Genomic DNA, 25,722 nt, shown 5'->3' with positions numbered 1-25,722 from the left:
CATCAGGTGTTTGCTTATGGGAAGTGAAGAGAAGGTGCTAGGAGGTTCTGGGTGATACAGCTGCTTCTTAATTTGAAAACTTCATGGAGAGAAGCATTGAAAGCAAGTCCAGATAGGAAGCAGTAGAATTGCTGATGAAAAGTATAGTTCTGCCGTGGGCTGTGTGGGGTGACCAGGAGATGGAGAAAGGGATGAAGGAAGGAAAGGAAGAACGTGGGAATTCATGGGGGTGCTGTGAATGAGTACAAAGGAAAGGCACTAAATTTTTTTTTGTTAAATTTATGTTTTCAAGGAAATGTTATCTTCTTTGTACGTTTTGAAAGCCATTATTTTCTTATTGTTGAAAGTTTATTTATTTATTTGAGAGTGTGAATGCACACATGAGCAAGGGAGGGGCAGAGAAAGAGGGAGAGAGACAGAATCCTAAGCAGGCTTCTTAACGCTGTTAGCATGGAGCCTGACCCGGGGCTCAAACCCATGAAACATGAGATCATGACCCGAGCCAAAACTAGGTCAAATGCTCAACCAACTGAGTCACCCAGGCGCCCTGCCATTATTTTCTTGTTAATAACTTAAGTTGTATAGGCTAATTGAATGACATTTGCATAGTGTAATTAAAAAAGAGGCAGGGCGCCTGGGTGGCTCAGTTGGTTAAATGTCTGACTCTTGATTTTGGCTCAGGTCATGATCTCGCAGTTCTTGGGATTGAGTCCATAATGGGGCTCTGCACACTTGGGTCTCTCTCTCTCTCTCGTCCTCTCTATTTCTCTCTCCCTGCCCCTCCCTCACTCTAGCTTGCTCTTTCTATTGCTCTCTCCCTCAAAATAAATAAACTTTAATATAAGAAGACAGAAGCAAAAATCATTTATAATCCCAAGAATATGCTGTTTTCATTTTAGTTTTTTACAGGCACATACATACAAACATGCAGGGCCACAAACATTTACAAACAGTTGTATTGTGTCTAACATTTCTTGATCTTGTTTTGAAAAACTTTTATCTTTAATACCTTACTTGCAAGTATTTTTGAATCACACCTTGGAGAGGCATAGTATTTTATTGCGTACTTTTTATTGTCCTGTTCCTCCATTTATGTACATAAATTAGTGCCAGTTTTCACTATTGTAAAAAATGCTCTGCAGCTTAATCATAGCATATGGTTATAATTATTTCTTGAGGGTAAATTCTTAGCCTTAAAAATGTTGGCCAAGAGGTATATCCATTTAAAATTCTAAAACATATTATGAAATTGCCCTTCAGAAATGTACTCACCAGCTGTGAGTGAGAATTCCTACTTGCTCAACACCAGGCAAATATCATGTTTTGGTTATTTAATTACTGCATTTTCCAAAGGTTAGAGGCCATTTATAGCTCTTTTTAAAAAGTTGCCTATTTGTAGTTTTGACCATTTTGGTCTTTTAGAGTTCTTTACCTATTACAATGATAAATGCTTAGTGTGTGTATATTGTTCCATTTTTATCTTTTTTTTTTGCCATTATGGTTTCCTTTCTGTTCTGTATGGTTTCTTTTAAAACCACTGTATTATGTATTTTTTAAAGAATACATCTTTTTCTTCATTGTTTCTACCTTTAGTGCATATAGAAACCAATACTACTCCAAAATTATATAATTATTCATTTATATTTCTTCTAGCTCTTTTATAGTTTCATCTTTTACCTTTAATGTTTCAATCCAGTAGAATTTAGTTTGGTGTATATCATGAGGTAAGGTTCTAACCTTTTTTTCTGAATAGTTAACCATTAATCTCAGCACTATTTATTAACTGTCATTTCCCCACTGATTTGACATGATAAATTCTTATGTATTTTTTTTTTTTGCCTGTTACTTTTCTTTGTTTTCTCCTTCACTGATCTGACCCTCTGAATTGTTCTTCAGCTGTGTAACTATATAGTTTCATGATATATTTCAAGATGTAATTAATGGATTCCTGTGTTTATGCTTCTGTTTTCTTTGTATATACTCATATAAACTTCAGAATTATTAATCAGAAATTATTTTAAAAATTCTGTTAGAGGGTCACAGTGGTGAGATCAAGCCCCACCCTGGGCTCCAAGGTAGGCTCTGTGCTGGGCTCCATGCTGGACTCCATGTTGTGCTGGAGCAGACTTAGAATTCTCTCCCTTTCTCTCTGCTCTTCTCTTGTTTCTTATGTAATGCTTTCTCTCTCTCTCTCTCTCTCTCTCTCTCAAACAAAATTCTGTTAGAAATTTTCATTTGAATTGCCACAAATTTATAGACTTGTTTTGAGGGGAATTAATATCTCTGTTACAGTAAGTCATTTTAGTAACATGGTATGTTTCATTCCCCCCTCCCAAGTCTTTTACATTACTATATAATGCTTTGGTTTTTTTCTTCAAAAACATTATGTATGGATGCAAAGATGTTTATTCCTACGTTTTTATTTTATTTTTATAAGTGAAAAAAATATGCTTTTGCTCTTTTTTATGAGTTACATATGGCTTGCACATAGGTGATACTAATTTTTGTATCTCTAACTTTTAATCGTTCATCTTTTGGACTCATATCAATTCAGTTAATTTTTACTCACATCAATTCAGTTAGTTGGTTCTCATAATTTTTTAAGGTAAAGACTTAAAATAATGGTATGCTTGTCTCTTCTGGAACTATTTATTTTTAAATTCCCATTTAATCTTATTTCAGGTTTGAAATAATGAAGATGGTAAATACAAGTCACAGATTTACAGCACATTCTCTTCACTAGAATAAATCAAACGAAACATTTGTATGTAACATAATCACCCACTTTTTAATGTTTTTTTTTAGATTTAAGAAACATTCATATTTCACAGCATTTTAATGTATTTGGACTTTAAAATTATATAAAAATTTTTCAGTGTAAAACTTTAAATATTTTCATTCCTGAACTTTAATACTATTTTATTTGATAGCTAAAGAATTATTATTTTCAGTGTAGCCATTCTCTTTACAGCAGTCTATTACCATAGATAAGTTGTGTGTGCTGTTTACATTTAATTCCTTATTACTTTTTATAATTCTTAAGATTGTTCGAGTCAATCAGAACATTGCCACTGAAAGTATATAGAAAGGTTTAACTGCAGAGAGCATGGCTGTGGGGTTTTTTTCCCCCCCTCTCTTTTGGAGAAGAACATTTAAGAGAAGTATTTTAGTGCCTTTATAAGTATACCAGTATTCGATATGGCCAAGTGAATGTTTAAACCTTGACTGATTTGGGAACTGGCAATTTTTATGCCTTCTCAAATGAAATTTAGTGATGGGAGATTAAATATAAATGAGCTCCTTGAAATGATTTCTTTAAATGTTGTTTAAAAAAGGTACAATAGCAGTGGGTGGATATGCTTATGTTACTGTAGCAGGATTCTTGCACAGAGAATCGTGACACCAAGGCTTTTCTTTCTAGGAAGCAACTTTATTCCAGCCGGCATCACTCAGTAGGCCTTGTACCCAAAGAACTGAGCTCCCAACACCACGTGGTGTGGTTTTTTAAAATATATTTTTTACTTCTTTGTCTCCCATATATGGTAACACACAGACATGCAGTCTGATTAATGTGGTCTCATGTTACAAGGTCGTGAGGGATGTTGTCACATACAGGAATAGCAAGGTTGCCTTGAGATGTTCCTTTTTTTTTTTTTTGTCTTTCTTAGAGAGGGGACCGTACCACATTACGTTTTGATTGAAAGAACTTAGTAGTTTTAATTTTGGAATCCAACATTTTTGCTATATTTCTCTAAGTATGTGTCCTTTTTTAAAAGGTTCATTTGAGAGAGAGAGAGTGAATCCCACACAGGCTGTGCACTGATGCTGTGGGGCTCAAAATCATGAGCCGTGAGATCATGACCTGAGCTAAAGTCGGATACTTAACTAACTGAGCCATCCAGGTGCCCCTTGCTGAGTACACATCTTGCCTGATCAGACTTATGCATGTGTGAATCAAGTTATCATTATGCCACCCAGTATATTATTTTTGCCTATGACAAGTATAACTGCAGCTTAGATGTGCTAGTTCTCTTATGATTTTGTTATGATGAAGTATTTTTTTGTAATTCTTACACAATAGATTATATATTAAGTCACCCAGTACAAGGTGTTATCTTTGCAAATAAATGTAGTATGCATCAGTAGTTTCCTATAGTAGTCATGGAGATAAATTCGTTACAAAACTTTTAGAATTGTGGTTCTGGAATAGTTCAGCTTTGCCAACTTATAGTGACTGAATATAAAATTGATTCTTTATGTCTAAAGGTCCGATGAAGGTATGGTATTTGTGTATAATAATTAGAATTTATACTTAAAATGAACAAAACTCAGCTCTTTTACAGCTGAGTTTGTTACTTTTTTGTATTTGCATAATTCAGTGTTTTAATTTTTATTAGGGATTTAAGAACCCTGAACATTTAATAGGTTGTGGAGCATTGGAAACCTTTGACATATTGTAAATTATCTGGGGGACCCATGGACTACTGTGGATAAATGGAAGAGAAGTTTTTTAAAAATTAAAGTTGTATGAACTCTTCTAGTGTTCTGGAACATCAAGTGGGTCGTGGTATTTTTATTTTCTAGAATATTCTGAAGGATCTGGAAAAGAGAAAAGCTGATTTAAATGCCATCACAGAGAGTAGTACCGCCCTCCAGAACTTGATCGAGGGCAGTGAGGCTGTTTTAGAAGAGAGGCTTTGTGTCCTTAACGCTGGCTGGAGCCGAGTCCGTACCTGGACCGAGGACTGGTGCAGTACGTTAATGGTATGTTTCTGGAAAAATTTAATGATGAAATCTTTTCTCCTTTAATTGTTGAAAAACCAATACAGCTTTGATTAGAGCTTTAAACCCTGTATTCTATGTGTTTCAAGTGAATTAATTTCATTAAACTACATTTTATTTGTTCAATTGAAAAGATAGTAACTTTCTAGGGTTAAACATGTCTCTGTTAAGTAATACACCACTTGTGATATACATAGAAATATGTTCTTTAATATCTTAGTGTACCTCACTTATTATGTTTTTAATGACTTGATATTATATTTAACTGTAAAGCTATCATAAACTATATATAATACTAATTGTGTTCTAATAATGGCATATTAGTTAAGAGCACAGGTTTTAGGATCTCATGGCCTAAGGAAAAATTTTTACTACTAGCTGGATGGCATTAGTCAAGTCACTTACACTCTAAATCTCATTTTCTCATATGTAAATGGACATTATTATAATTTCTACCTCATAAAGTTTTTGTGATGATTATGTGACATGAAACATGTATAAATAACTATATAGCTGTACTTAAAACAACCAATTTTAGATATTATGGTGTTGATTATGATAATTATTAAATGTTTATTGTTGTTAGTCTTTAGTTATTCTACCGGTAATTATTTCTTGGATAGAGTGACCTGTTAAATTTCACAGTGATTTTCTGTCCCTCTTGTACTAACAATGAATATAGGGCCACCTCCTCCTCTCTTCCCTTAGAGGGAGTTTCATTTATAAATTATTATTTTGTTTTGACATTTCTGGGATAGGATCTTTTTTTCAAATTCATAGAATTACTGGGCAATAAATAGAGATAGAGAAAAAGAAGTTATTGTGTGTTTGAGCATTTACTGAAATCAGTCATAATGTGTAGGGCACTGAAGTTCATGGGATCATGTCTTGATCTGTGAGAACCATATCCAGACTTGGTTATTAAGAACCAAACTTGGGTAAATTACTTAAATATTGCTACATTTTAATTCCTCTCCATATAAAATTGGAATAAGAGAACATATCTTACAGAGTTCATAAATGTTAAATAACGAATATAAAACTCTTGGCTCACAGAATATGTTCATGAAATATTTTATACATTCATTTTTATTGTAACCAATTTTAATCCACATTCTCCCAGCCCTTCTTCAGTCTGGACCTTCCAAATTCTCCCTTCAAATAATGCCTTTATTGTCCTAGTAGAACATTTAACATTAAATAAGTCTTGTGCTCATCAGTTCACCTTTCTTAGAATACTGATCACTGCCAAAACTTTTCTCATTGACTCTCATTTTCTTTTTTTAAACTATTCTTCCATATTAACGAACGAATAATTTGTTTTCTTCTCTTTGAAATACTTCTCAGGTTTTTTTCTAGTTTCCTTTGTCCTATAAAATGTAGTTCTGAAAAGCTGTGGGCTGCCCCACTCTTTGTGTTCAGGTTCTAAATTCTTGCCTTAGCCTCAGCTATTTTGCTTAGTTTTAATTGGTGTTACTGTTTTCTTCTGGTTTTTGCATTAATCTCTCACTCACATTTTCCATTCAGCTTCAGGAAATACTAGTGAGGTCTCTGCCAGCTGTAATATTAAGTGCTGGTGGCATCAAGGTGACAAGTCACAGGCCTGCCCTACGTTCAGTTATAATCCATTGAGCAAGCAGAATCTTATTCAGTGCATATTTTAATAATCCTTTTATATTACTACTTTTAAAAGTTTTTTTTAAGGTTATTTATTTATTTATTTATTTTGCAAGTAAGAGAGAGAGAATGAGAATCCCAAACAGGCTGTGCACTGGTGGTGCAGAACCTGATAAGGGCTTGAACTCATGAACCACAAGATCATGACCTATGCCAAAGTTGGACACTTAACCGACTGGGCCACTCAGGCGCCCCTATATTATTACTTTATAAGTGAGCTTTTAAAAAATAGGATCAAGGGTTGGTAGATGAGATTACTTATAAGAATGAAGAATAAGGGAGGCAAACAAAATGAAATTGAAAAAGAGTTTCACCTTTTATCTTTCTTCAACCTTTGACAATATTGTATTGAGGTCTAAAATAAATTAAAAGCCATGTAACCATAGCTATGCATTTTTAGGAGTGAGACTTACTCACTGGGAAGGAGCTTTGCAGAAAGATAGAAACCTGTCTTGAAATTCAGCATACATTAGCTTTGTGAAGGTTGTTTAAATGTCAGTTCTAAGTTTATTGTCTGAAGTGTTGCATGTGATTGCACCAGCGTTTCATTAATTTTTTTTCTAGAATCATCAGAACCAGTTGGAAATATTTGATGGAAATGTTGCTCACATAAGCACCTGGCTTTATCAAGCGGAAGCTCTATTGGATGAGATTGAAAAGAAACCAGCAAGTAAACGGGAAGAAATTGTGAAGGTACCAAGCACAGAGGATCAGCAACACTTCTGGGAATGGAAGATTTGGTGTGGTCTTTTCTCTCATGCTCAAAGTTACTTGTGCACTCATTCTTTCCATGCATTTGATTCGTTAGTTTTTTTTATTTTGGTGGAAGAAACTGAGGCTTCAAATGAGTTATATTTGAACACCTCTTCCTTAAATTGCCCTAAATCTTTCCTAGGGATCCAAGAAATTTATTTAAACTACCTCTAATTCTGAGTTAGCATCACACCTATGTTTGGTTTTGATTTTTCCCATGTGATAATTTTGTGTTTTCTTATAATTAGCGTTTAATATCTGAGCTGGATGATGCCAGCCTTCAAGTTGAAAATGTCCGTGACCAAGCCCTTGTTTTGATGAATACACGCGGAGGTGCAAGCAGGGAACTTGTAGAACCAAAATTAGCCGAACTGAATAGAAACTTTGAAAAGGTGTCTCAACATATCAAAAGTGCCAAAGTGAGTAGTAATATTTTAATATAAAAGTATTCTTCCTGTGGTTATGTGTCTCAATGATAGGTGATTATTGGGTATATACATCAAAACTTATTTATTATTGATTTATTTATGTATTTATTGAGAGAGAGACAGAGAGAGAGAGCGAGAGAGCGAGCAGGGTAAAGGGGCAGAGGGAGCAGGAGAGAAAATCTTAAGCAGGCTCCACACTCAGCTCAGACCCTGATGTGGGGCTTGATCCCACACCCAGGGATCATGACTTGAACCAAAATCAAGAGTCAGAAGCTCAAATGACTGAGCCATCCAGGCACTGCTACATCAAAAAATTTTAAATTAAAATGATTTCAATCACTTTTTCCTTGAATGGAGCATTGTCCTTATTTATTTGTGATGTTGCATATGAAGGAGAGAAAACAGGAAATTAGCATTGAGCAAAGTAACTCATTTGAGAAGAAGTGGCAAAGTCTCAATCAGAAGTTAAAATTGCCTATAAACTAATGAAACTCATTTCCAAGCTAGGGATGAATATTAGTCACACTTTATAAACTTGTGCACACTATATGTGTGTGAACTTATTTTTTGTGTTTTACATGCTATTACATCTAAAAGTTAAAAGTAATTTCATAATTTAGACCTAATGCAGAAAACTACTATCTGCTGTTATAAATTTGAAAAGGGGCTTTATGAATTTAAATAAGAGGATGGAGTTCCTGGGTGGTTTGGTCGAGCATCTAACTCTTGATTTTGGCCCCGGTCATGATCCCAAGGTTGTGGGATCTGCACTGAGTATGGAACCTGCCTAGGATTCTCTCTTTCTCTTGCTCCCTCTGCCCCTCTCCCCCACTCATGCTTTTTCTCTAAGATAAAATAAAAATAAAATAAAGTAAACTAAAATAAGAGGATAATCAATAAGAGATTTTCTTAAAAACTTCTTATTTATTCTACCATATTATAATTGTTCTCTGTTTACTAATTCTCTTTCCTCTTTTCCTTGCCTAATGAGAGGAGGAAATGAAATGTATTGCAGTGCTGTCAAGACCTGGGTTGTAGCAAGTGCTCAGTAAATGTTAACTTGAAAAGACGAAAGCCTTTTGAAGGTTTACTAGGGCAAAAACCAAAAGCCGCACAGCTGACTTTGGGGGTCATTCGAACCAGGTGTTCATTCTGACAGAGGATTATGAGTTTTTCAGGATCCCAGCTGGGGCCATAGATTGGTATTTTTGAGTATTTGGTTAATTCTACCTCTTAAGGGTTGGGTATGGACCCTCTCTTTTGCAAGAAGTATTATCTAAGTTTGCTTTAATTTGAAATGTCTGACATAAAAGACCAAACTATCTTTTATAGCTCATGAATATACTTAGATTATTCACATCTTAAGGAAAACAATAATTTACTTTAACTTTTGTCTTCCTTAGCTTTGAACTTAACTTCCCTACCTTCTGTCCTCAGCTCATTTGTTTTTTTCAATAGATATATGGGAGCGTTTTCCCGGTACAAAAGAGTAAGGCATGAGACATAGGGATAGAGCAAGAGGAAGTACAAAGAACCAAAATTATTATTATCCCCATAAATAACTTCTGTCAACATTTTGGCATACATATTTACTCTTATGTGTATATGACGTTAAAATATCAAATTGTGTGTATTGTTTCATATGTTCTTCTTTGACATGGTTTTCAACAGCTGTGGGGTGTTCCATTATATGATGTGTTATACTTTCTAAGTGAGTTTTCACTTTTAGTGTGCTTTTATAAATATTGAATTGTCAAATCCTTTTATGCATATCTTTTTTCTCATGTGCTAATATGCCCTAGAATCAATTCTTAGAATTCCTTGAAATTGTTGCAAAAGTTGTGCATATAATGCCATTAAATAGATTTCCCAAAAGAGCCCTACAGAAAGTTTGTACCAATTTCTACTTCCATAATCAGTGTGAGAGTGCTTGATTTCCCACGCTCAGCTCATGTCATTTTCCTGCATGTTAGTTTTACTAGAATTGTTATATTGAGTTTAGTCATATAAAGTCTTTCTATATTGATTCTGAAAATACTGCATTGAGAAATATGTACTTTTTCAGAGTTTGGGTACCAAAATCCAAAGAGGATTTTACTGGAGGAAGGTTAACTGGGAGATGTTTTGTGGGATGTACCTCTACTGTGCTCATGTGCAATAATCAGAATCCCCCACACTGCATTCCAGGCAGCCACAGTTATTTGCACACTAGTTCACATCTCTGGCTGGTGTTTGGAGAAAATTGATAACTCCAAGAAGCCCAAATAGATATAGTCATTGCTGTATGGATGAATGAAATTATAGTCAATTCAAATAAGTGGTAGTTCCTCTCTTGACACCCCATCTGTCTGATTAGTGTCAGAGCATCTAGTGAAGAATGTACCTTGGGATGCTTAGATGGTTCAGTTGGTGAAGTGTCCTTCCAACTCCTGATTTCAGCTCAGGTCATGATCTCACGGTTGTGAGATCAAGCCTTAAGTTGGNCACATCTCTGGCTGGTGTTTGGAGAAAATTGATAACTCCAAGAAGCTGGGAGTTCCATGCTGGGCATGGAGACTTGCTTAAGATTCTCTCTCTCTCTCTCTCTCTCTCTCTTTCCCCCCTCCTCCTCTCCTTCTCTCTCCCTCTCTCTCCCTCTCTCCTACCTTCCTCCCCCACCCCACTCTTCCCCTGCTTGCTCTCTCTTAAAAAAAAAATGTATATTTTCAAAGAACACTTTTCCTTCTGCAGTTACTAATTGGCCAGGAACCATTATCATACCAGTGTCTGGTCACCACCGAGGCATTTGAAGCTGATGTACTTTTCTCTGACCTGGAAAAATTAGAAGTTGACATAGAAAATATGTTAAAAGTTGTGGAAAAACACTTGGAATTCAGTGATGAAGATGAAAAGGTTGGTTCAAGGTTTTCAAACCCATGGTGTCCTTATATTTCTCTTCTGTTAATTATATTTTTACATCAATGATGTTTAACCAAAGAACCTGCCAAGTTATGCCAAAGGATAGACCCCAAATGTGATTTTCTGCTGAGTATTATAAGATTTGCCAAGTGATTTACATAATGCATAACAAAATAGACACATTTTCTGACTGATGGTAGTGTTGTTGTAGATGTTCTCTAACTTCTGCTAAACTAACATCCTTTTTGAGATATTTTAAAGTCAAATATGAAATGATTTTTAAAAACATGAATTTTTGTTGCTTATTCAGAGGGGCAGATCTTGACTGATCTCGTACTTCATAGGTTAGTTTTCCTACTTGGGAACTGATTAGTAAGTGATACTATTATGTATTTTTCTTTTGAGTAACTTATTGTTTCCTATTTAACATTCAGATGGATGAGGAGAGAGCCCAGGTTGAGGAAGTTCTACAAAGAGGAGAGCAAATGTTACATCAACCTTTGGAGGAGAACGAAAAAGAAAAGATCCGTTTGCAGTTACTACTTTTGCGTACAAAGTACAATAGAACTAAGGTATTGTTCTGGGAGAGTTTCTGTTCTCTTAAAGAACTTACTTAGCTCTTGCCTTTCAGATATTTGATGTTCCATTCATGGATACCTTAAAAAACAGGAGGAATAGTCCCTCTTTCTCCTTGCTAAGTATGTTTATATTTTTGGATGGGACAGGACTCAAAGAAAATAGAAACAAAATCGTATTATTGGGATTTCTTTTGGACTTTTAATAATGTATTAAATCTAAAAGGCACCTATCCTTTTTAGAAGTGACTTCTTCCTTCAGTTCTGTATTTTATATGTGGAGGTCTTGATTGCCTCAACAAAAATTTAGTTTACAAGTAACTAAATTTGTGAATTGATAAACTATGATTTGTATTTTAAAAAAGAGTCACCACCAGCCCTCTTTTCAATGGCCATCTTCCCAGCTGCATTGCAAGTGTGTAGATGTTCTCTAGAACATCTGTTCTTAGGTAATCCTTCGAAGAGCCATTTTTAGTTAGTGATGTTGAATCTAGTGGAAGATTCTAGTCTCGCAGACTCTCAGTCCCATGCTGCCTATTGGAAGTTTCAATCTGTAGGTACCACAACCTTGTAAGATGTACCAAGGTAAACTTGTTTTCTCCCTTCCCTTCTAACCTGTGTTTCCTAAGTTATTCCCTATCTTAGTTTATTTCCTTAAACTATCCATTCTATTTTAAGAACAGGTGGTTTTTCCTCACACTTCATCAAGTGGGTATTAAAACCATCACTTCCGAATGAAGTGAGATGCAGCAGAACCTGAAGTTAGACACAGTGCTACCAATTACTTGTTTTATGACCCTGGGGGAAATGACTGACTTTCTCTTAGTTTGCTATCCTTTCCATAATTCAGACTCTTAGGATTTTCTCCTGTTAGTTACTATAGTGTGTCTCAAGCTCCGTCTTTTTTATGTTCAGTTTTTTGTAACTCTATCCCACCGTCCAGATTGTCATCAGAATTACTTATCCCAGAGTCGTGGCTGGTCATGTCATTCCTTTACCTAAGAAAGTGTTTAGGAAGATATTACAAAATACAGAAAAAGCTTTAAGTGCAAGGTTCTTTATTATAACAATAAGCTGAGGCTTCCATCTGACCTCCAGCTTCCTCTTTGATTCACTGGCACTCACCAGGTAGTATATTTATGCTGGTTTTCTGTGTATTTTCCCAAATACACTGGTGCCTTTCCATCTTTAGGGTGTTTGCTAATTTTGCTCTTACTCTCTGGTGTGGGTTTTATCTCCTTATTTTACCTGAAAAATGTATTATCTTTTAAGGGTTTCCTAACATTTTTCAGATGATATTATAGTTCTTTGCTTCACTGTTACTTTCACAAGTATCTTACTTCCCTAGAACTTCATCTTTGGGTCCCAAATCATAAAGCATTACTGGTTCAAAATGGAAATAAACTTTAGAATTTTAACAAACGAATACATTTGTTTTTTAGAGTACTAATATACACCACAATAGGGTTATTTTATTTTGGGTTCACTAGCATTAGTTATTGTAATTAAAAGGTTTTTAAAATGTTTGAAATGTTTTTGTCCTTATTTTATTAGCCCATATACTTCTTCAAATCTGAAGTTTTTAAAACTGTTTCTTATCTGTAAGTATTAGAAGTCCTTGGAGGAACTTAAAAATAATCAGACTCCCAAACCAGTTAAGTCAAAATCTCTTAGGTTGGGCCTATGTGTGGACACTCTTAAAAAAAAAAAAAGCAAACTACANCAAACTAAAACCTAACAGCTTTCTATGTAATTCTAATGTGCAGTCAGAATTTGAACCATCAGTTAACAGGACTCATTTTCTTATTTGAAATGTGTGTTAAATGACCTTTTCCTATTTGTTGACTAGGATATGTATTACTATTTTTAAAATGTGTGTGAGCTCTTTATAAAATAAAGATGTTAATCTTTGTCATATTTGCTATAAAAGTATTATTTTATTGATTTATACCTTCTAATTATTTTATTTTTAACATGCAGCCATTTAAAATTTTTGTTTAGCCCTACGTGACTGTGATTTCCCTTTGTGGGTTGTTGTTTTTTTTTGCCAGCCTGTTTGGGATCTAGAAAGTCCTTATTTTCCAGAGATGATGACGATTCAATTCTGTTTAGTCCTGGTTTTCCCCTTTGGTTTGATAGAAACAAAACTTAGAAGCTCTAATAAAATGGTCATGTAAAATAAACTTTTTCGTCTACCTGAAATTTTGGTCATGTATGACATGAGCAACGTCAAGTAACACTGTCAAATTTTAGCATTACCTTACAATAGATTTGTATTTCTGTGTCCAGCAGGATTCTTTAAAAGTAAAAGTATCCAGAAGTAAAGTCTGGGTTACATCTTGAGGACTTTTTTTTCCCCCTCTTAGGGCATTTTGATTGATCACCCTCTTGGAATAAAATCTATTTTGGGAAGTAGAAAGCACATGTTTAAATTTTGAACTTCCCTTGCTTCTTTTGCAAGAGTATGGAGGCTCAGAAAATCCTAGATTATCTTTATAGACTGAATAGAAAAGGCAGTCTTTAATGAATGTGATTTTATTTTTAACTTGAACTGTCTATTTACAGTAACTTCTGACCTTCTTGTTCTTTTACATTTGCTTAAAGAATGTGATTTGTCTTCTTGGACATATGGATAAATATCTAATGGTTTCTGACTAAAATTTGAATGCATGGCAATAGTATAACAAAACTAATATTAATTTCAAATAGAAATAATCCTGTGGATAAAATCAGGACATCTATCTAGGTTTGCTTTTATCCTGGTGTCTAGCAGTATCCAGAAATTGGTGAAAGCAGTGTTATCACATTATAGGAGACAAATGAATGCAGACCTTTATGTTCAACACCATGTTATTGACTCACTTAGGCTTGAGTCTTGGTTTCTTTTAGGAATGATAACTGTAAACAGTTTCAGGATCAGTACCTTAATGAATATGTATTTATGGTCATTTTCCCTGCCATCTTTGAATTTGCAAAGGAATATAATTTTTTAGAAGTTAAGTATAGGAATATAGTGAGAGCATCTGGGAAGCCACCTTAATTGATGAGCAGATGTACTTTGTCATTTGCAAGTAGTAGAGGGCATTTAACAAATTGAAGCCATTTGGAGTAAAGGACTTGAACTCTCCAAAGACTGGTAGCCCATCCCAGAAAGCACTGTTTTTGTTGAGAAAGCTTTGATTAAAAGATATATTAATAAGTAGTCTGCCCAAATAAGTTCACCCAGCTTAGGATCTGTCTAAATTTATGTTAGGACCTATTGTCTTACCTAGGAGAGTTATGTTCTATAATATTGTTCTCAAAGGTTAAGATGTTACACTAAGTTACCTGGATATTATTTTAATCAAAACCACCATTGCATTTCTTATATTATGAATACATGTTTAACTTATTTGTGTTTTCAGCAGTGAGGCCCAGAAGTGTTTTATCTAATTGTGACATTTTACATGATGGGTAAAGTAATAATGGTATTAAAATGTTTTATTTGATACAGAGCTTGATGATTTGCGGAGTATTTTCGTTTCCTCAACAGCTCAGGAAAGGAGTTTTACATTTTCTTGTTTGCTAAATGAGTTCGGATGGCACAGGTCTTAAAAACCTCTCAAGCGTTAACCTGTTTATGCTGTTTATTGTCAGACTTTGGAAGAAAATCAGTATAGAGACTGCTAAGGGTTTCTACAGCAGTACAGGGAAAAGATGTAAAAAATTAAAACTCAAAAATTTTAATTTGGGTTCATGGTATTGAATTGCTCCAAAAATAGTCTTGTGTTTTTTTCTGTTTGCTGCTGTTCATTGTGGATATATTTTAAGAGATGTGTCATTATTGTTTTTACAGGCAGTCCCTAACCAACAGAGAATAGGTCAGCTTGCTCCCGGAATTCGATCACCTCCTCTTCCCACAGATTATCTGGTTGAAATTAACAAAGTTTTACTTTCCATGGATGCCACTGAATTATTACTTAATGCTCCAGAACTAAGCACTGTGGCCTATGAAGACTTCTCTTTTCAGGAAGACTCTCTGAAGGTAAATCTCCAGGTGCCTGATTTGAATAGCCACAGTTAATGTAGAAAAAAGGCAAGGAATCTGTCCTTGTTTCTTTGTAGAGGGTCTGTAATTTTTAAAATTTGTGCCAGGGAATTAATGATGTGCATGAATAATCAATCTTTACCATTTCGCCAATGAAATGTGATCAGAATTTTAATTTTCTAAGAGTACGTATGGCTTTCTAAGTGTGCATAGTTATTCTTTGCAACATCAGAAACATTTTTTAAATTTTTATTTATTTATTTTGATAGGGAGAGCATGAGAGAGAGAGAGGGGTAGAGAGAGAGGCAGACAGAGAGAGTCCCAAGCAGGCTCTATGCTGTCAGCAAGGAGCCCAGTGTGGGGCTCATGAACCGTGAAATCGTGACTTGAGCTGAAATTGAGTCGAATGCTTAACTGACTGTGCCACCCAAGCACCCCAGAAACTTTTTTTAATCAAACACTTGCACAAATCATATTTTCTTTCTTATAAACTTGATTGTCAGTTGATGTAAAATATCAGCATTTATGTTGTCATCTATAATGATTTAAGATTGGCCAGTTGTTGGGGTATGAGGTATGTTGATTATAAGTTAGTTAGGAATCTGGAAGTTTTTAGTTGTTCACAAAACTATTAAATGCCATCAAGGCCTTTTGCGTATAATTTGACTGCACTTATGTATAACGTTGCAATAAAATTGCTATTAGGTTTGATACATTTGATAGCTCATTTCAGTCACTTAAATGATCGTTATTAGATATTTAAAAATATAAATAATTCCAGCTTCAAACACTTGATTACTTTTATAGAACACAATTAAAGCTTTTTGTATGTCCTGTATAAATGCTGCCTTGAACAACTGTGAGGATTTCTTTTGTGCCATTAGGATATTATATAGCATTTCTCACACTTTGGCCAATACAGGGAATTATTTTGTAAAAAGTCTTCAGCTTTGATGAACAACAGTTATCATGTCTTATCGTATTTTAATTAAGTGTTATACAAGATAAATTTTTGGTCTTCTGTAATTCTATTCTTCTTATCTCTTTCTTTGCTGGATTTTGTTAATGTGTGACAATGCATTTGTAGAATATCAAAGATCAACTGGACAAACTTGGAGAACAGATTGCCATCATTCATGAAAAACAACCAGATGTTATTCTTGAAGCCTCTGGACCTGAAGCCATTCAAATCCGGGATACACTTACTCAGTTGAATGCAAAATGGGACAGAATTAATAGAATGTACAGTGACCGTAAAGGGTATGTGTAAATTAAATTGATAATTTTCTTAAAAAGACCTATAAGTTCATGGGCCATGACACTGGTCATATGTATACTAAGATTAATGAGAATATGTTTCACATACATCCTTGGGATAGGCCTTGTTTAGTAAATTGTGAGGAGTGTGGTTTCTTAAAGAAAGAGGAATCCGATCACATGTGGATGGTCATTTGCAACATAGTGTCTTAATAATTAAAGGAAGCACCTTTAATTTTTAGTATCCAGCTAGCATTCACTTTCTTTAGAAAAGGCATATAATATAAATGAGCCTTCTTTTTTATAGATTTTGAACAGACATATCATGATATGACTCTTTAAATGTTTGCTTGTTTACTTATTTATGTATTTATTTATTTTTAAACATTTTATTTTATTTTTTTGAGAGACAGAAACAGAGCATGAACAAGGAAGGGGCAGAGAGAGAGGGAGACACAGACACAGAATCTGAAGGAGGCTCCAGGCTCTGAGCTGTCAGCACAGAGCCCAACATGGGGCTCGAACCCACAACAGTGAGATCATGACCTGAGCCGAAGTTGAACACTCAACCAACTGAGCCACCCAGGCGACCCTAATGTTTGTTTATTTTTGAGAGGGAGAGAGATAGAGCATGAGAAGGGGAGGGGCAGAGAGAGAGGGAGACACAATCTGAAGCAGGCTCCAGGCTCTGAGCTATCAGCACAGAGCCTGATGCAGAACTTGAACTCACGAACTGTGAGATCATGACCTGAGCCAAAGCTGGACACTCAGCTGACTCAGCCACCTAAGCACCCCAAAACCGATACGATTTTTGCCAGTAGCTGCATATGTGGTGGAAAGGCAAATAATGTATGAAATAGCCCAGTGTAAAGTACTGTGTAAGAGGGGCGTTAACCAGAAAAATATATTGGAAAATTTTAAAGACGTATTCACAGAAACTAAGCATCATGTTCTTTATCTTTGTTTGTTTGTTTTAGCTGACGTAAGTAAGTATACAGTCCTTGAAAAGATCACTTCTGATGGCCTTTGGGTGTATTCCTTTGTATGGATTTTTAAAATAATCTTTGAACATTTAGAGAATATTCTTTTACATAGATCTTTATGCATACTTCTGCCTAATCAGACCTGATTATTAAATGAAGACTAATTTGTTAAAACGTAATAAATTTTTAAGTCTGTAGATTATATCAGGAAAGCGGCTGTCCTATGCCATATGCCTGCCAACAGTATGTGTAAAAGGTTCTGATTGAACTTTGTTAATATTAACAGGTTGGGTTTTTTTGTGTTTTAGACTTTTTAAAAAGTTTATTTATTTTTGAGAGAGAGAGAGAGCATGAGCCAGGGGAGGAGGGTAAGGGCAGAGAGAGAGAGGGACAGACAGGAGACAGGGAATCTCAAGCAGTTTCCATGCTGCCAAAGCAGCCTGACACAGGGCTTGAACTCACAAACTGTGAGATTATGACCTGAACCAAAATCAAAAATTGGATGCTTAACTGACTTGAGCTACCCAGGTGCCCCTTGTTCTTTAGACTTTTGATAACTGTGTAGTAATGGATTACATCTTGATTTTATTTTCCTATTTTAATTTCTTTGGTTATCAATGAGATTTCAATATTAGATACGTTTACTGGCCCAGTGTTATTTCTTCTGTCAATTGTTAGGTCATATTCTTTGCTTGTTTTTCTATTATGATATTACTATTTTGTTCTTAACTTGCAAAAGCTTTTTTCCACATTAAGGATATTAATCATTCATATTTTTTACTAGTTAACTATCCACAGCTTTTCATGGGTTCTTTAGTTTTTTCTTAATGATATGATGTATGGAAGTTCTAATTTTATATACTCATCTTATAAGTCTTTTCCTTTGTGATTTTGTTTTATTTATATGCATGTAAGTTACCTTTTCATTGTAAGATGAGTTAAATATTTAAGTGTATTTTTAAAACAATTTTATTTGATAAAGTTTACATTTAATTCATGTGAATTTTATTATAGTATATATTTTGGGCTAAGCCTCCAGATTGGTGTTTCTGTGCCCTGTCTCTTCAGTAGCAAGAGTAGAGCCCATGTATCTTTCAAACATGCCTTAGCTTGTTTTTCTTGTGCAGTTTGGTTTAAAAAACACTAATCTGCTTTATTTTGCTTTATTTTTCTTAAATGAACCACTTTCTCAACACTTTTTGTAGAATATTTTAGTTCTTCCTTATTATTGATGATAGTTCCTTTATCATAAATTTTAAATGCATTCCCATAGCTCATTTTTATTTAATTTTTCTTTTTATTTAAGTTTATTTATTTATTTTTGAGAGAGAAAGAAGGAGACTGAGAGAGCAGGGGAGGGAGAGGGAGAGTGGGGAAAAGAGAGAATCCCAAGCAGTATCTGCCAGTATGGGGCTCGACTTGGGGCTCGAACCCGCAAACAGTAAGATCTTGACCTGAGCCAAAATAAAGAGTTGGGTGCCTAACTGACTGAACCATCCAGGTGCCACTATAATGCTTTAAAAATGACATTATTATGGTATCAGACTAAAACTGACAGTCCAATAAGGCAAAATTAGAAAAATTAAATAAGGGGTGCCTGGGTGGCTCAGTCAGTTAAGCGTCCGACTTTGGCTCAGATCATGATCTCACCGTTCATGAGTTCGAACCCTGTGTTGGGTTCTGTGCTGACAGCTAGGAGCCAGGAGCATACTTTAGATTCTGTGTCTCCCTCTCTCTTTGCTCTCTCTCTTGCAAAAATAAACATTAAAAAAATTTTTTTAAATGCATTATAAAATGGGTTCTTCTCTATCTCCTCAGTAAAATTTTGAAGATTTGTCTATACCTATCTTCCCAAGACTATTATTTGTAGTTTAGTGTTTTACTTTCTTTCTTTTTTCTTTTAACTTTTTCTTTTAATTATTGAAGTATCGTTGACCTATAATGTATGTTTCAGGTGTATAACATAGTGATTTGATAATTCTAGATACTACTCAGTGCCCACCACAGTAAGCATAGTCACTGTCTGACACTATACAACATTACAGTATTATTGACTATATTCTCTATGCCATACTTTTCATCTACTTACTTATTTTATAACTGGAAGTTGTTCTTCTTAATTCCCTTCACCTATTTTGCCCGTCACTTCTCCTGCCCCTCCACTCCCCAGCAGCCATTACTTTGTTCTCTGTATTTATGAGTCTGTTTCTGTTTTATTTGTTCATTTGTTTTGTTTTTAGGTTTCACATATAAGTGAAATCATGTGGTATTTGTCTGTCTCTGCCTCACTTATTCCACTTAACATAATACCCTCTAGGTCCATCTCTGTTGTGGCAGATAGCAAGATCTCATTCTCATTTTGTGGCTGGGTGATATTCTATTGTATATATACCACATCTTCTTTATTCATCTATTGATGGTCATCTAGGTTGCTACCATATCTTGGCTCTTTTAAATCATGCAGCAGCAAACATAGGGATGCATATATCTTTTCAAATTAGTGTTTTCATTTCCTTTGGGTAAATATCCAGTGGGAATTTCTGGATCGTATAGTATTTCTGTTTCTAAGTTTTGAGGAACCTCTATACTCCATATCTTCACTAATTTACATTCGCACCAATAGTGCATGAAGGTTCCTTCCTGTCCACATTCTTTCCAACACTTGTTGTTTCTTGTCTTTTTGATATTAGGCCTTCTGACAGGTGCGAGATAGTATCTCATGTGGTTTTGATTTACATTTTCCTGCTAGTGATACAGTACAACTTTTCAAGTGTCTGTTGGCCATCTGTATGTCTTTGAAACAATGTCTGTGTACTCTCCATTAAGAAGGAAAAACAATTTTTTTAATGTTAATTTTTTGAGAGGGGGAGAGTGAGAGAGTGAGCGTGGGGGGGGGGGAGGGGCAGAGAGACAGAGATACAGACTCCAGAGCAGACTCCAGGCTCTGAGCTGTCTGCACAGAACCCAATGTGGGACTCAAACCCATGGACCGTGAGACCATTACCTGAGCTGAAGTCAGACACTTACCTGACTGAGTCACCTAGATGCCCCAGGTCTTCTCCATTTTCAATGGATTATTTGTTGTTTTGGGTTGAGTTGTGTAAGTTCTTTATATGTTTTAGATAATAACCCCTTATTGAATATATCATTTACAAATATTTTTGCCCATTCAGTAGGTTGCTTTTTTGTTTTGTTGATGGTTTTCTTTGCTGTGCAAGAGCTTTTTATTTTGGTGTGGTCCCAGTAGGCTATTTTAGCTTTTTAAATTTTTGTCTTGCCTGAGGAGATATATCAGTAAATATGTTGCTAAGGCCAGTATCTAAGAGATTACTTTTGGGAGTTTTATGGTTCAGGTCTCACATTTAGGTCCTTATTATATGTTTGCTTTAACCAGTGACTTTTTTTTCATAATTTTCTTCCTTTTCTGCTTGTGGCCTTTTCTTTCCAGTTGAAGAATAATGATGAACTCCTTTAACTTTGTTTGGCAAACTCTGTCTCTCCTTTAATTCTGAATGATAAGTGTGTCAGATAGAGTATTCTTGATTGTAGATTTCCTCCCGTCAGCATTAGAATATACCATACTACTCTCTTCTGGCTAGCAAAGTTTCTGTGGAAAAATCAGCTGTTAGCCTTATGGAGTTTCCCGGATGTCTGTTTCCTTTCCGTCATTAGGGATGTTTTTAGCTATTATTTCTTCAATTAGTTTTCTGTCCCCTTCTTGCTGTCTTCTCTTTTTGGGATCCCTATAATGTGAATTTATTACACTTGATGATGTTTCAGAGTTCCCCTAAACTCGTTTCATTTTTATCATTATTATTTTTTTCTTTTTGCTGTGGAGCTTGGTTTCTTTCCGTTACCCAGGCTTCCAGATCGCTGATCCATTCTTCTACATCTTCTAATCTGTTGATTCCCTCTAGTATATTTTTCATTTCAGTTATTGTATTCATTAGCTCTGAGTGGTTATTTTTTATATTTTCTACATTTTTGTTGAAGTTCTTGCTGAGTTTAAATACTCTTCTCTCAAATCTGGTGAGTACCTTTGTGACCATGACTTTGATCTCTTTATCAGGCCAATTGCTTATTTTAGTTTCATTTAGCTTTTTTTCCCCTGTGATTTTGTCTTGTTCTTTCATTTGGGACATATTCCTCTATTTCTTCATTTTGTCTTACTCTCTGTGTTTGTTTTGGTATATTAGGTAGATCAATTACATCTCCTGGTCTTGAAAGTAGTGGATTTGTGTGGTGCCCTGTAATGCAATCCTACACTACTGCCTGTGCCGGCCTGTTGTGGCGAAGCCATGATTATGGTGGTGTGCTGGTGGGTCAGGCTGGCCCTTAGCCCAGCTGGCTGCAATGACCTGCTTTGGCTGCTGTGGACCCACTGGGCAGGGTTTGCTCCTCTGGCTATTGAGAGACCTGGCTGCAGCCACATGGGGCTTGTTGGTGGGTGGGGCAGCACTTAGTCTGGCTGTCTGCAGGTAGCTGCTGCAATAGCTGCTGGTGCAAGTAAGGGCAGGGCTTGCTCTCTGCACAGCCAATTAAGAGGCCCAGTGACAGGAACTGTGGGCACTTTGATATGTGGGGTTATCTCCTCTGCTCCTCAGGTCAAGAGTCACTTTGGGGGGGATGCCTGCCCAAGTGAGTTGGTTGGGTGGGCCCAGTCTTCAGGGGAATGCCAGGATGGGGCATGTGGTGCTAGCAATGTGGAGAGTGTCAGAATTCGCTCCCAGACGCATCTGACTATCTATGCTGGGCAAGAGCAAGAAAAAAATGTCATCTTCCATCACTTTTATCCTTAGGGAAACTTCCTGCTGATCCATGACCCTCTGGTAGTTTAAGCTTTTCTTGTTTGTTACTATAGAGTTTGCGTGTGGTGGTTTTTTCCTGCACTCTGTGTGCATATGTGTATGAGTATAAACTTGATTTTCTTGACCTTTGTAGTATATTGACACATCATTTGTATATAATAATCACTTTTTCTTCTTTTTAAAAAGTTTCCTGTTGCTATATATGCATTTGGTTAATGTGGTAGAACTGCAAGCACATTGTTGATTAGTAATTCTGGTGGCAGAATTTCTGNNGCATTCATTCCTTGGGAGTTTTCAAAATATTAAGCACCAAACTATATTTTTCATTTTAGAAAAGTGTCATCTATCATAAGTTTTATTATTCTGTTTTGTTAACTTGATTATATTTGCTAAAAGGTTACCTCTATTATTCATCACCCCAGCACTTGGATGTATTATGTTCCTTTCTTATTCTTTTTAAATGTTTATTTAATTTGGAGGGAAAGAGTGGGTGTGTGCGCAGGGGAGAGGCAGAGAAGAGAGGGGGACAGAAGATCTAAAGTGGACTCTGTGTTGACAGCAGCAAGCCTGATGCGGGGCTTGTACTCATGAACTGTGAGATCGTGACCTGAGCCAAAGTTGGATGCTCAACTGACTGAGCCACCCAGGCCTCCCTTAATTTTTGTTTTTCTCTTTCAACTTTGGTAAAAATCTATCCTAATTGTTTATTTTTTCTCCATCCACATTTATCTACGTTTCACAAGCACTAAGTGAGAACTTCTTTCTATTGTTTTTTTGTAAAACATCAAGACAATGACAAACAAGCTGCACTTTCATGGTTTCACTTATCGGTTATAATCACATGAGGGTAACCATCAAGTCCATTCATCTATACCAGCTCCCTGGGACATTTGGCCTATAAAACTTTCAAACGTTTTCAGGAGTAGGATTTAGTGATTCATCACTTACATATAACAACCAGTGCTCATCNCAAACCTCAGTAGTTTGTTCTCTATAGTTATGAGTCTACGTCATGATTTGCCTCTCTCTTTCTTTTTTTCTTTCCCTGTATTTATCTGTTCTGTTTATTTAATTACACATATGAATGGAATCATACGGTATTTGTCTTTCTCTGACTTATTATATTATATGGCAACTAACTAAATTTCAAATAACTTAAAAAAAGAGATAAAACTAATCTATGGAAAAATCCCCAAACTTTTCAAATTTTGTTGGCTTATAGTAAAAGTGAGAGAAGTAGCATGAAAATATATCATCTTTCTTTGAGAACTCCCTTATGGCTACTTTATATAGGTGCATGGTATTAGTTTCATATATTTCCAAATAAGTAATTTTACAACCATCATAGACAAATAATGGAGCTCCCTTTTCCTAAATTAATGTCTTCCCTTTCTTTCAACCAGTTATTTCTTCCTTGGGTCCTTATATATCTTCTCTCCTAAGAATATCTTCTCAGGTACTCGTCCTCTGTATTTTCTTTGGTGGCTTTCACTGCTATAAGAAAAAAGTTCAGACCTCTCATCTTGAACTGAGAAGCTTTTTAACAGTGTTCTCCAGATGGCCTATTTTTTTTATACCTTGTCTGTATTGCTCAAAAAAGATTCCTTCATTCATTTCACACAAACTAGATTCAAATTTACTCTGTTTTCTTTACCTTCCCTGTTTCTGATTCTTACTCAGAATTCCATCTTCTACAAGGAACAGTTTTCCTTCTTAGTTTCATCATTCTTTCTCTATCATCTAAAAAGCTTTTGAAATTCAATTTTATGACTTCACCCATCTACCTCCCTCTATATACATGCTTATCCATCTATCCATGCACCATCTGTTTGACCAATATTTATTGAGTGCTAATTCAAGGCACATGCAGCTATATGTAAGTAATTACAAAAGATTATGAGGCAGATGTACTAAATAGATACAGTCTCTTTCCCAGGGTCCATATGGATACAGTAGAAAAATATAAACAGGCCCTTTTTAAGTAGTGCATAGTATTGTGATGGGAACAGTACAGGAGACCATGCTAGGTACCCTGAAGGATTTGGGAAGTCTTCTTGGAGATTGTGAAGGTACCTAGGTGAAGGAATACAACATCGCAAAGGTCATAGATAAAAGAGAGAGTGCCATGCTGTTAAGGGAATGGAAATAGTCCAGCAGAGTTAGAGCTCATAGCAGAGAAATGAAAACAAAAGGCCTGAAGGGACTATATCAGAAGGACCTTGGGTATCATGTTAAGTACAGTTGACCTTTGAGCAATATGAAGGTGGGAACACTAACTCCCCCCTTTATGTAGTCGAAAATCTATATATAACTTTTGACTCCCCCAAAACTTAACTACTGATCCTTACTGTTGGCCAGAACCTTACTGATAACATAGTCTATTAGCACATATTTTACATGTTTAATATATTATATACTGTATTCATATAATAAAGTAAGCAAGAAAAAAGAAAATGTTATTAAGAAAATCATAAGCAAGAGAAAACACATTTCAGTATCTATAGGAAAAATCCATGTGTACGTGGACCTGTGTAGTTCAACCTGTGATGTTCAAGGGTCAGCTGTAGTTTGTATTTTACTGTGAGAACAATAGGGAGCCATTGCAGTGTTTTAACAAGGGAATGACAGTTTGCTGATTGCAGAGTGCATTGGTAGGAGATAAGACTGACAGCTAGAAGACCTGTCTGTGCTGGTCACAAGATGATAACTTGATTAGGAGAGTAGCTATGGAAGTGGAGACTAGGGAAAAATTTGAGATTTAATAGTCGAATCAGTAAAATGTGGCAGTTGGTGGGATGTTGGAGTAAGGAGGCGGGAGGAGTAAAAAATAAGCCCCAAGTCTTTGGCTTGAGGACCTAAGGTAGGTGGTGGTACCATTACCAGAGACAGGGTACGTTGGTGAGATGACTTTGTGGGGAAGTTGGCAAGGCCATTGAAATATTAGATATTAGCAAACTCATATGTTTATAGTTCGAATCTAAACTAAGTCTGATTCTCTGGGAGTCCACAACCCTCCACAATGCTGTGCTGTCTCCCATCTGAGCTGGCTCGCTGGCTTAGAGAGATGATGGCTTTGCAAGAGCTTCCTGAACATGCAAATCCCTTTCTTTTGACTTCTTCCTGTTTAATACATAGCTATGCTGCTTAGATTCATTTAGAATTTATGTTCTTTTTACAATGATAATGATTTTTACCAAATGTAATGTTCATATTCTCAAGGTCTTCAGATCTTTTTATTTTTTATTGAAAAAATTTTCTTAATGTTTTATTTATTTCTGAGAGAGAGAGAGAGACAGTGCAAGCAGAGGAGGGTCAGACAGAGAGGGAGACACAGAATCTGAAACAGGTTCCAGGCTCTGAGCTAGCTGTCAGCACAGACCCCGACGTGGGGCCCGAACTCACGAACCGTGAGATCATGACCTGAGCCGAAGTCGGATACTTAACCGACTGAGCCACGCAGGTGTCCCAAGGTCTTCAGATCTTTGAGAAAGCCTTTTTGGCAACATTTTCTGTTCATTATTGCAGCACCTGAAA

At 35.7% G+C, this 25,722-nt stretch overlaps 1 protein-coding gene across 3 annotated transcripts in view; it reads left to right on the top strand.

Annotated features, from left to right (window-relative positions):
* The window catches only part of UTRN (utrophin), a 563,065-nt gene that overhangs the window by 256,882 nt on the left and 280,461 nt on the right, over positions 1–25,722 (top strand). For all 3 annotated transcript variants that reach the window (XM_077776104.1, XM_077776105.1, XM_077776103.1), the window contains 7 exons: positions 4,585–4,764; positions 7,024–7,152; positions 7,461–7,631; positions 10,371–10,532; positions 10,973–11,110; positions 14,949–15,137; positions 16,228–16,400. In XM_077776104.1, the coding sequence (XP_077632230.1) occupies positions 4,585–4,764; positions 7,024–7,152; positions 7,461–7,631; positions 10,371–10,532; positions 10,973–11,110; positions 14,949–15,137; positions 16,228–16,400 (1,142 nt within the window). The remainder of the gene's footprint in view (positions 1–4,584; positions 4,765–7,023; positions 7,153–7,460; positions 7,632–10,370; positions 10,533–10,972; positions 11,111–14,948; positions 15,138–16,227; positions 16,401–25,722) is intronic.

The sequence above is a fragment of the Crocuta crocuta genome, unplaced genomic scaffold, assembly GCF_008692635.1.
Source record: "Crocuta crocuta isolate KB4526 unplaced genomic scaffold, BGI_CrCroc_1.0 scaffold25, whole genome shotgun sequence".
Classification (NCBI taxonomy): Eukaryota; Metazoa; Chordata; class Mammalia; order Carnivora; family Hyaenidae; genus Crocuta; species Crocuta crocuta.
The sequence above is the reverse complement of the archived record's forward strand: the minus strand, read 5'-3'. Positions and strand labels throughout refer to the sequence as shown.